Here is a 12,245-nt window from a genome sequence, read left to right as displayed (position 1 = left end):
ATCTAGTTACTATTCAAAGCTGACAGCAGCAAGTACAGTATTATACCGCAAGCACATGCATATCATGGTCAGGCTGTTCACACTAAATCACTCTGTTTCACCTTCCGTCAGTGGATTCACTGGTCTACAAGATCCAAAATCTGCAGTGGAGTGCCAACTTCTCCGGTGCTGTTACGCTCACATGGTCGAGACCCAAAAACATGCCAGCAACCTCCTGCTCCTTTATCATCTACTACAGGTATCAAGCATTCATACTTCAGCTTTCAGCTGCACAATACAGCAGTGAAAGTGTCTCTAGTCCACGTGGGTCATTAAAACAGGCTGTATTTGATTTCCAGGCCAGTGGGTGTCCAACAGTGGACTGTTATGGACACAAACAGCAATAAAGGCAGTGCCACTCTGACTGTGTTGATGCCGGACACCACCTACCAAGTGAAGGTGCAGACTCAGTGTCTCAGCAAGCAGCACAAGACCAATGAGGTGCTCACACTGCGCACACCAGAAGGATGTAAGTCACTAAAATAACCAGTTTTACTGTGTCGTAACCAAGCATGACTTGACAGGTTAAATAATGTGCAACATTATTTTAAAATGGATTAAAATGAGATATCAAATTGTATTAAATCAAAAATAATAAATATAAATATAAAATATTTTCCAGTCAGCATTCAAAGCAAGTTTCTGCACTAAATGCCAGTCATAGCTCATAGCTCGCTTGAGGCTTGTTAGGACAACAACTCAAATTAACATGGGAAAAATATAGGGTTCATCTCTTGTCCTTTCAATGTCTCATGCCTGGTTAGGACAGTGTTATAGTCCTTTCTCAACAATTTAGTCTCAGTTACATGCAGACTGGTTCATTCTGATCCATGTGTTTTGTGGCAGTGCCGGATCGTCCACAGGGTCTGCAACTGAGCTGTGACAACGAAGAGGATGGGACAGTGCTGTGCTCCTGGAGCCCCCCGGATAAAGCACACGGACTCATTAGGGAGTATATTGTGAGTGTGAATCTCTCGAAGACTCTAAACCACTGTTCTTTATATATACATACTTGTATCTAACTGGCTTCATTGTATGTCTTGTACAGGTGGAGTACAGTGAAAAGAACAGTGCAGAGTGGTTTTCTCAGCGTAGCACTGGCACTATTGCACAAGTGAAGAACCTGCAGCCCAGCTCGCTCTACAGATTCAGGGTGAGACACAATGAGAAGCACACACTGATTTAAAGTCAGCATGGAATCACAATTGACCCTATTTGCACAATTTGCATGTTGCACATTATTTTCAAAGAAGAAAGTTTGTCTTTTTAATCTTTCATCAAAACGTGCAATAACTTGCTGTCACTAAAATAATGTTAAACAATAGCTTTAGGCATTGTTTTAGACTACTGTTGTAGGTTTTGCAGCCTTTCTAAAATTTTACCAAAAGCTAACATTATCATTTTAAAAAGTGAACATTTATTTAATAAAGGTTATGGCAATAATAACAAATAATAATAGATTTGAGAGATGCATACTTTTGGGATATATTGAGGTGCTCTCCTTGGGTGAACTTGACCTTCGGCCTCAAAAAGCTTCCTCAATAGTTGGTGGCGGCAGTGGAGAGTAATCCTCCACAATCGACTGCAAACTAGAGTTCAGATTAGGGGATGTCATAAAATATTGATATATCGATTATTGATCGGCACGTTATTTTATCGATATATTTTTGAGGCATTTATATATTAAAATTCATGCTTGCTAATTCACTCAGCTGGGCTTCTGTTTAATGTCTGGCATAAAAGTATTGGGAGACCACAAGAGGGTGATATATCATTTACTGAAGCCAGTTGCGGGTAGGAGACAGGCAGAGATCACACACACAGGATGAGCTGATGCGGTGCAGCAGATGGCAGTCCAAAGTTATGAAGGTTTTTGTACTTAAAGAATGAACAAAGTGACACTGATGAGTTTGCAGGTTAGTGTATGAAACTGTAACTGCGCAAACTGAACAACTGGAAATGGGGAAGTTTATTATGCAATTTCTCTGTATGTAGCCTTGAATAGGTCTTTCATTGAAGCTGTCAAACCACAAAATGACATACTTGAAACTGAAAATACATAGTGTAGGCTTAATGAGAGATACACATACACAATATATCATCCAGCGATGGCTAGAGTAAATAATCTTTATCCTTTGATAATGATTTGGGTCGAATTTAGTGGAAAACTATGCGAGCTGCACTCCGTGGCACTGCAGAATTTTGACGCTGAGAATTGAAAAGACAAAGACTATTGTCCAACCAGCAGCCCTATTTATATCTGAAAAAAATCCCGATATACTGTATATCGATAATCATCGGGAAAATCTTCAGAGTAACGATGTGTGAAAAAGGCATCGGATCCCAAGCATACGTCAGATCTCTGTGTATAAAATCAAGACTGGATGTTCTGAAACATGTCTCTGAATACTTGTAAATTACTTGTAAACATTACAGTAGTAAAATAGGTGGTGAAAGCTGTTTTATGTTGCCTTTGAAACTGTTAAATAGAGTCCTTTCTGTCACATAGTCTTCTAATCTGTTGTGTTTATTTCTCAGGTTGCTGCTGTCACAAGCAGAGGGGTTGGAAACTGGACAGAAATTAAATCCATCGTTCCTCAAAAAGGTAACAAAGCCAGTAAAGCCAACTTTGAAATGTTCACAGAAGAGCGCTGCCTCCCCCTGCTGGACATTTATTTATTTTGATCTCATATGACGGTTGATACAAAATTATTGAATAATCTCTCTTTCAGCTCTGTCTCCACCTACCGTTAAGATCACTAGCATCAAGGAGGACTCTATGATTTTGTCCATTACCTCTGATTATAAGGTCAGACAGTTTGCTTTGCCTCAGTATGTGGATTACATTTATGTCATTCCATAGATTTTAACTTAATATTTGTTACTGTCTCTGTTAGGTAAAGGAATACATTGTCATCATTTCATGGGTGTTTGACGAACATGTAAAGGAGAGCTGGAATTACACAGTTTCGGGAATATTGAAAGGTGAACACCCTAGACATCAGTTATCAAACTTCCATCTGCTTTTCCACAGAGAGATACACTACAGATGTGTGTGATATTTCTGTTGTTTCCCATGTAGCCACTAATCTGACAGCAGGGACGGTGTATGAGGTGGCTGTGTGGGCTCACACAGATGATGGAGACAGTCCGACTGCACTGTCCCGCCAGCAGACCGAAGGCACCAGACCTGACCAGCCCTCACTTAAGGCCCGTGCACTTAACCAGACTGCTGTAGACTGCAGCTGGACTGGTCCTCAGGCTGAGGTGAGACTATATGTGGAACAATATATGTGGATTTAAAGAGCAGAGTTGTCAATACCAAAATTTCAGTAGTTGAAACCAATATCTGAGAAATGTAATGATTCTCAATACTACAGCAGAAACGTATAGTACACTAATGAACGCACTCCTTGATTTGAAATTAAATGTTAATATATTAAATATTATTTAGAATATATCACGTTATACCACGACGCTGTTGAATGCTTGATTCTGATTGGTTGACAGACGTTCTAAGGTGTGCAATTATTTTCCTGTAATGCACGGCTGTGAAGTATTCCTAGTTCATATCACTTCGCCTAATTATTTCAGTTATTTCAAAGAGCCATACAGGTTAACACAGCAAAAGAACCATTTAAAACAAAGACATTTGTTTAGTACATCGCATATGAATGACAAACAATGTCTATAATATCCTAAATTTATTTCAGTTTACGTTGAAAATTGCCCTTGCGCTCGCTCTCTCCCTCTTTCTCTTTTGCTCTCGTCTCAACTACATTCACACACGCTGACACATACATACGCGCACACACACATAGAGACTCGAGTTTCGACCAAAAACAGAGCTGTACCCCCGCGACCTGATCAATACAACAGTTTCTATATTATACCAAATAACTTTTAATATGTGCAAATGTTTCAATGTTTTTCGGCCAAATCAGCTTCCCATAGTGTAAAGCACCCTAGCGCTCCCCCTCTCTTTCGCTCTCACAGAAACTCTCACACACAGACATGCACACATACTTGGGAGCAAAGTCAGAACACCTCTGCGACTCAGTGGGTGGTTTGTAAACAGCTAGATTCTGAATCCGTGGCGGAAGAAAGTAGTGGACACTCTCAGCAGCGGTTTATGATTATACATACAAATTGTTTGATATACAGTGTGCACTTTCTAGATAAACTTGGTTTAGAAAAAAAAAATAATACCTACATTGGCTAAGAAGGACAGTATTTTGCAGTTTTCTTATTTTGTACTATTATTTCTCAACATCTGTGTTTATTAGATTACATTTACACTATGTTGACAATTTCCTGTGTGGTGCAGTTTTTTTGTAAATTTTTCTTGCACACCTATAATGAAAAAAACTTTTATATCTCAAACTAGGTTGCCTTACATTCTAATAAAGAACATGTTATTTGAATCATGTTGGAGTTACTTTTTAGTTAAGTACATTTTAAAAGTTGAAAAATCGAATTGTGAATCGACCTTTAGTTTGAAGAAAATCAAGATTACATTTTTTCGCCAAATCACCCAGCACTTTTACTGGAGCAAGATTTTAGTGTTTGTGTATATTATGGCAGAAATCAGATATATGTGATAGCGTTTATGTGTACTATATCTTCTAATAGATGTATGGAGTGTTCTATGCCACCTCTTTCCTGGACCTGTATCGCAGACCTCACCGGCAGATCACCACCTCTAGCAGCCTGACTGTCATTGTAGACAGCGATGAGCAGTACCTCTTCCTGGTTAGTGTTCACCATTGTCCTCACTTTTAAGTATGCCATCGGTTCTCATTATAATGTCATGTGTACAGATGTTAAATGTGTGCGTTGTGTTCAGGTGAGGGTGATCTCTCCATACCTGGGTCCTCCATCTGAATATGCAGTAGTGAAGATGATCCCCAGTGAGCGACTGCCACCCCGAAACCTACATAAAGTGCGAGTGGAGAAGACACAGGCCACTCTGAAGTGGCAGCCACCTTACGATTCTCCCAGCAGTCCTCTAGTACGATGAGCATGCATTCCCGTGCAAATTTACTAACATATGTTCTCTGGTTCTATATAATTGACTGGCTTATTTGTATAAAGTTATACATTTGGCCAGGGGTCCCTAAACTTTTGCATACAACTGTATATATAAAACAGTTTTATTATTTAGTTATATTTTAGATGGGTAATCTACTCGAGTGTTTAAAGCATCTCTGTGTATGTATTAGACGTATGCAGTGCACATGAGAGACATGGTTCGTAAAACAGAGCGAGACTATAAGGTGAGCACTCAGAATAACACAGTGGAGTACACGTTGAAGGGCCTGGAACCTGGTGGACGCTACAGCATCACCATCAGACTGCTCAACATGAGCAAAGAGGCCAGCTACACACTCAACACCGGTATGACCATCTATTTATTACTTTCCCAAAACATATGATGTTCTAGTCTATGAATCATCAAGTTTTGTACAAACTTTTGAAATCCATGCCAGCTCAAATGTACATTTGGTCAAGCATTAAAACACGAGGACAAACCAAATACTAGGAAATTCTAAAATTAATGTTATTTTTTTCTGTTCAGCTTTTCACTCAAATTGTTATTCTGAGGATATAATTTGTAATGAAGTAAATTGTACTCGATTAGAACTAGTAGTCACAGACTTTTGGACCCTGCTGTACATAAATAGCCAATTTATTTTTTCATTAAATGTGTTTTATCCACACAGTTCCTCTGCCTGCACCTGAGGCCCTCAAGATCTTAGAAGAACAGGACCATGTATTTCTCTTCTGGAAGAGTCTGGCTGTGAAGGACCAAAGCTTCAATGAGAGCAGGGTTAGAGACCTGAACCTTTCAATATAATACATGCTCTCTCCCTACATCCTTAAATTACAGTGGCAAAACTGCACACCACAGGACTGATTATCACTCTTTGACTCCTCAGGGCTATGAGGTGTATGTGCATGACAGTGTGACCAACTCCTCCACGTGTTTGGGCAACACCACAGAGACATTCTTCAGGATCAACAGCCTGCTGGTTGGCCATAACTACACATTCTCAGTGCGGGCGCGCTGCCTACTCAACAACCAGCTGTGCGGAGATGCAGCAGTGCTGTTATATGATGAACTGGGGAAAGGAGCAGGCATGAGCATTTACAAAAAAATTTGTTCTTGGCATTTTGTTTCATTCTTTTCCTGAAGTTCTTCTCTTAAATAAAGAGTTAGTGGCTGTGGCCATTCATGTAACAAGGCCTTGCTCCTGTTGTGTTTTAGGGCCCAATGATGCTGCAGCTCAGTCCGGTAAATCAGGAGACGTGGCAGTGGTTGTGGTTCCAGTGTTGTTCCTGCTGTTGGTGGGTGTGTGTGGAGGTCTTGTGGTGCTTTACCTCAGACACCGTCGGCTACAGCACAGCTTCACCGCCTTTGCTAACAGCCACTACAACTCTCGTCTGGGCTCTGCCATTTTCTCCTCAGGAGATGAGCTGGGTAAGACCAGGCTGACCTTGGCCTTAATAATGTCTCCTGTCTTTATTACAATACTGTTTTACTACTAGAGTTAAAGTCAGAAGTTTACATACACCTTCTCCAAATATATTTTAACTCAGTTTTTCACAATTCCTGACATTTAATTGTAGAAAACATTCCCTGTTTTAGGTCAGTTAGGATCACTACTTTATTTTAAGAATGTGAAATGTCAGAATAATAGTAGAGAGAATGATTTATTTCAGCTTTTATTGAAATAAACTTCTGACCCACATTCCCAGTGGGTCAGAAGTTTACATACACTTTGTTAGTATTTGGTAGCATTGCCTTTAAATTGTTTAACTTGGGTTAAACGTTTGGGTATCCTTGCACAAGCTTCTCACAATAAGTTGCTGGAATTTTGGCCCATTCCATTTGAAGGCCTCTTTGCTCACACACACACTGTTTCAGTTCTGCCCACAAATTTTCTATCGGATTGAGGTCAGGGCTTTGTGATGGCCACTCCAATACCTTGACTTTGTTGTCCTTAAGCCATTTTGCCACAACTTTGGAGGTTTGCTTGGGGTCATTGTCTGTTTGGAAGACCCATTTGCGACCGAGCTTTAACTTCATGGCTGATGTCTTGAGATGTTGCTTCAATATATCCACATAATTTTCCTTCCTCATGATGCCATCTATTTTGTGAATTGCACCAGTCCCTCCTGCACCAAAGCACCCCCACAACATGATGCTGCCACCCCCATTCTTCACGGTTGGGATGATGTTCTTCTGCTTGCAAGCCTCACCCTTTTTCTTCCAAACATAACGATGGTCATTATGGCCAAACAGTTAAATTTTTGTTTCATCAGACCAGAGGACATTTCTCCAAAAATATCTTTGATCTTTGTCCCCATGTGCACTTGCAAACTGTAGTCTGGCTTTTTTATGGCGGTTTTGGAGCAGTGGCTTCTTCCTTGCTGATCAGCCTTTCAGGTTATGTTGATATAGGACTCGTTTTATTGTGGATATAGATACTTGTCTACCTGTTTCCTCCAGTATCTTAACAAGGTCCTTTGCTGTTGTTCTGGGATTGATTTGCACTTTCCGCACCAAACTACGTTCATCTCTAGGAGACAGAATGTGTCTCCTTCCTGAGCAATATGATGGCTGCGTGGTCCCATAGTGTTTATACTTGCATACTATTGTTCGTACAGATGAATGTGGTACCTTCAGGCATTTGGAAATTGCTCCCAATGATGAACCAGACTTGTGCAGGTCCACATTTCTTTTTTCTGAGTTCTTGACTGATTTCTTTTGATTTTTTCTATGATGTCAAGCAAAGAGGCACTGAGTTTGAAGGTAGGCCTTAAAATATATCCACAGGTACACCTCCAATTCAGTACACCTCCTATTAGAAGCTAATTGTCTAAAGGCTTGACAATCGTTTTCTGGAATTTTCCAAGCTGCTTAAAGGCACAGTTAACTTAGTGTATGTAAACTTCTGACCCACTGGAATTGTGATATAGTCAATTAAAAGTAAAAAATCTGTCTGTAAACAGTTGTTGGAAAAATTACTTGTGTTATGCACAAAGTAGATGTCCTAAAAGACTTGACAAAACAAAAGTTTGCTCATATGAAATCTGTGGAGTGGTTAAAAAATTAGTTTTAATGACTTCAACCTAAGTGTATATAAACTTCTTTCTTCAACTGTATCTAATTCAGGTCCCTTAAATTTAGGTAACTTTTGTTCACTTTCCTTCAGTTGAGTTTAGTTCACGTCAATTCAGTTTCTTTCAGTTATCTTCAGTTCGGTTGAGTTTAGTTCAGTTCACTTCAATTCAGTTTAGTTCACTTCAGTTTTGTTCAGTTCTCTTCAGTTCAGTTCTTATTAGTTCAGTTCAGTTGTTTTCAGTTGTTTTAAGTTAAAGTTTAGTTTAGTTCAGTTTTAGTTTAATTTAGTTTAGTTCACTTCACTTCAGATTTGTTCAGTTTAGTTCAGTTCTCTTTAGTTTAGTTCAGTTCACTTCACTTCAGTTCAATTCAGTTTAGTTCAGTTCACTTCAGTTCAGTTTCGTTCACTTCAATTCAATTCAGTTTCGTTCAGTTGACTTCAGTTCAGTTTCGTTCTTTTCAGTTCAGTTTTGTTCAGTTCACTTCAATTCAGTTTAGTTTAGTTTTGTTCAGTTCAGTTTAGTTCTGTTCTCAGTTCAGTTTAGTTACGTTCTTTTCAGTTCAGATCAGTTCAGTTTTGTTCTGTTCACTTTAATTCAGTTTAGTTCAGTTCTCTTCAGTTTAGTTCAGTTCTCTTCAGTTGGGTTAAGTTCTCCTTAATTCAGTTTTGTTCAGTTTACTTTAGTTCAGTTGTCTTCAATTAAGTTTAGATCACTATTATTCAATTCATTTTAGTTCACTTCAGTTTAGTTCAGGATTTATTTTCCACAGTAAAAATCAGCTGCTGATGGTATTTATTCCCTCTCTTCTGTTCAGGTGATGATGATGAAGATGATCCAATGATCTGTGGCTTTTCAGATGACGTTCCCATGGTGATTGCATAGCTGGATGACTATTTCTCTTCTCCTCCTTCACTCCTCCCTCCACCTCCTCATCACATTTTCTTACCTGCCCGTCTGGCACACCTTCAAGCTACCGAGCACCTTTCCTCTCGAACCCCCGTAACCTTAGAAAGGTTGGATGTAGGTTTCAGGATCCCAAGGAGAAACAAAAGCATGGAGCGAAAGAGATATTTTTCCATATAAGATGCACTTTTTTTCGGATGCGCAATAACTTATTTTTTTATATATTATAAATGTGGGTATTGGACTTTGTAGGCATTAACTGAAGCAAGTGAAGGAGTTTGTTAACTGATCAGCAGACTCACCGAACAGAGCAAAGACCCTTATTGTACAACAAACTCAAACGAGCATTACATTTGCTTAAAGCCAAAATAAGCACCTAGCTATGGGTGCATCAGTGCAAAAACAAACAAAAAACACACAAAAGGAAAAATTCAACAAAAAGCAAACCTCATTTATGTGTACATAAGAAAAAAATGAATCAATGAATGCTGATGAAAAGGGAAGGAGGTACATAGGCTGTCGACAGCAAATTGCACAGGATTTGATTTTTGCTATATATGCTCGATTTGTGTCACTTTATGTCAGTAGGCCTGCATTTGTCCACAGTACCTTGTTTACACTTTTTATCCATTTGTTAATTTTTTGCTGTCAGCAATAGATTTATCCCCTCTGCTTTTTGAAAATGTGAAATTTGTTACCTAGTTTGGTTGTTTTATCAGTTATTTTAAGATAAGAATCATCATAATGAGAAGACAAAATGTCTTGCAGACAAAAACATCTCGGTAACAGTTGTTATGTGTTGTATAGTCCGTACAAATCGCTTATGCTCACTGCTGTTTTCCTTTGATTTATCCTACTCATTTTATCTAGCAAAAAATATTATTGCATATCCTGTGTGCTGCCATGGTTTTAGTCCTCTAGTGTTCTCAGGGAACTGGGTTAATTTAGATTGTACCAGCGTTATCAGTCACACTGCCACAGGCAGCGCAGTGTGTTGGTTTCTGAGACTTTGTACAGTAGTTCCAAATTGCAATGAAGCCTGTGCAGCTCTTGGCAGAGCATAAGGCTTGATTCTTGTCTCTTGTGCCAAGCTTACAGAAAAGCAGAGGGTAGAGCAGCCATCTTGCCTTCCCTATACGTTGTGAAGAGGTACGTGTTAAATCCATGTTTCATTTTAACTGGATTGCGGGTGTTGCGTAAAAGATTTGTTTTATGAATGTAATTGTTTTTTTTTTTTTTTTTTTTTTTTAATACTTGTATTGTGGTGACCAGATAAAGAAAAATGGTTACATTCTACTCCCTCTTTCTCTAAAAGGTTAATTTACCCCAAAATTAAAATTCTGTCATTATTTTCTCACCCTCATGTTGTTCCAAACCTGAATGATTTTCCTCTGATGAACATAAAGTGAGATGTTAGGCAGAATTGTAGCCTCAGTCACCATTCACTTTCATTATGTGGAAAAAAAAAGAGTAGCATTAACATTCTTTAAAATTTCTGAAATGGGTTTCGAACAACATGAGGGTGAGTAAATGACAAATTTTGATTTGTGAGTGAACTAACCCTTTAAAGGATTTTAAATGAGGTTTATTGACAGTTTACATTCAATTGTGTGTTCATTATTAATAATCTCCATAGTTTATTGAAACAAATCTATACATTTAATGATAGTTATGGCAGTTTTTAGTGAAATTGTTTCAAGTACCACATTGCCTTATTACAACACACTGAGTAATATATGTAGCAGTATGTCAACATGATCACACATGCACACGCTCACAGAAAATTTAAACAAGTAAATAAGATGACAATTGAAAAAAAGACTGAATAATGTGATAGAAAATGTGTGTATTGACATATTGTGAATTACCACTGTATAATGTTTTTAAAGTTCCAGTGCAGCACTTGTGTGAATTCTGAGCCACCGTTTTTCTTTTTATTGTTTGTATTTCTTATTCACAACCATTTGTGACAATGTTTGTCATGCCCAGTTTGAAAAAATTTTTTTGGTTGATAAGATGTAAACTGTTGGCATAGCAGTGATGTTGGGCACCGCCATGTTTAAGTCTTTGGTCTTTTCTGCCTACTGAAGGTTTTAAAGATACAAATATTTTAAGTGGTACCGTCTGAGATGTTTTATGAACCACTTGTGATTAAATAAATGTGGAAAACTGTTGAATTTGGCTCCTCTTACTCTCTGTAGCAGTGGGATCGTCTGATAATCGATACTTCACACCTTACTTCATAACGGCCAATTAATTTACAGTGTTAGCACTTAATAAAGCCAAAGTACATTATTTTCTGCTCTTTGAAGTTCAGACCCATAAGTGGACTTAACCATGTTAATGTGCGTGAGACTGTAATGAAGGATTCATCAGGAATCTCCTTGAGAGTTCCCTCATCATATTTGTTCCTGTAAGGTTAGGGTTCATTTCAAAAGCTCAAGCAAAATACAATTTTTCATTTTAGGGTCATTTTAGTGCGTGCATTTATCCAAAGCAACTTACAGTGCTGTTAAAGAAACAAACTCTTCTTAAACTACCTGGGGTTAAGTGCCTTTCTCGGGCACAATTTTGGTTCAAAGCCTTTTTGGGGTTTGATCCTACAACCATTTTGTTAACAGTCCACATCTTTAACCACCAGGCTACATCAATGTTTTCATCCCCCCACCAAATTTTACACAAATCAACCTATTTATTTGCCTGATTACACATGATTTGAAATAAAAAGGCAATTAAAAAAAAATAAGGAAACCTAAAGCAAACAGTTTGCATAATTTGCCTGTCTCGGCTTGCAGACCTTATTCCCTGTGTTTATTGATGTGTGGGATTTATTTGAACCACAATTAGGCATGTTTATAGAAGTGGGACGTCTTTATTTACAGTGTGTTCCTGTCCCTGTTTTTTTTTTTTTTTACTTGTCTTCCTTTATCCTCACACCACTCTCCAACACAATTTTTTTTCTTCATTCATTCGTTTTGTTGTTGTTTTTTGTATTGAACAAGCAGAAATTTTACAAACATCTATAAGAAAAAGTAATGAACACAAAATTCCCATTGAACTACTCCAACACAGATGTAGAGACGTTGCTTACGTTTGTGATGTCATAGGGAGTGCACGGCTCTGTGAACTTAAGCTGAGGTTTCACAACTGAATGATTAAAGGGATGGTTCACC

The 12,245-nt window shown here is 38.4% G+C and overlaps 1 protein-coding gene across 2 annotated transcripts in view; it reads left to right on the top strand.

Annotated features, from left to right (window-relative positions):
* LOC127421778 (sortilin-related receptor-like) overlaps positions 1-11,249 on the top strand; it is a 99,036-nt gene extending 87,787 nt beyond the window's left edge. For both annotated transcript variants that reach the window (XM_051664911.1, XM_051664912.1), the window contains 15 exons: positions 112-238; positions 339-508; positions 886-998; positions 1,088-1,192; positions 2,578-2,644; positions 2,772-2,848; positions 2,937-3,024; positions 3,122-3,306; positions 4,672-4,791; positions 4,886-5,050; positions 5,262-5,436; positions 5,763-5,869; positions 5,979-6,177; positions 6,308-6,520; positions 8,984-11,249. In XM_051664911.1, the coding sequence (XP_051520871.1) occupies positions 112-238; positions 339-508; positions 886-998; positions 1,088-1,192; positions 2,578-2,644; positions 2,772-2,848; positions 2,937-3,024; positions 3,122-3,306; positions 4,672-4,791; positions 4,886-5,050; positions 5,262-5,436; positions 5,763-5,869; positions 5,979-6,177; positions 6,308-6,520; positions 8,984-9,051 (1,979 nt within the window). In that variant the 3' untranslated portion in view covers positions 9,052-11,249. The remainder of the gene's footprint in view (positions 1-111; positions 239-338; positions 509-885; positions 999-1,087; positions 1,193-2,577; positions 2,645-2,771; positions 2,849-2,936; positions 3,025-3,121; positions 3,307-4,671; positions 4,792-4,885; positions 5,051-5,261; positions 5,437-5,762; positions 5,870-5,978; positions 6,178-6,307; positions 6,521-8,983) is intronic.
* The last annotated feature ends 996 nt before the right edge of the window (positions 11,250-12,245 follow it).

This window comes from Myxocyprinus asiaticus, chromosome 31 (genome assembly GCF_019703515.2).
Source record: "Myxocyprinus asiaticus isolate MX2 ecotype Aquarium Trade chromosome 31, UBuf_Myxa_2, whole genome shotgun sequence".
Classification (NCBI taxonomy): Eukaryota; Metazoa; Chordata; class Actinopteri; order Cypriniformes; family Catostomidae; genus Myxocyprinus; species Myxocyprinus asiaticus.
The sequence above is the reverse complement of the archived record's forward strand: the minus strand, read 5'-3'. Positions and strand labels throughout refer to the sequence as shown.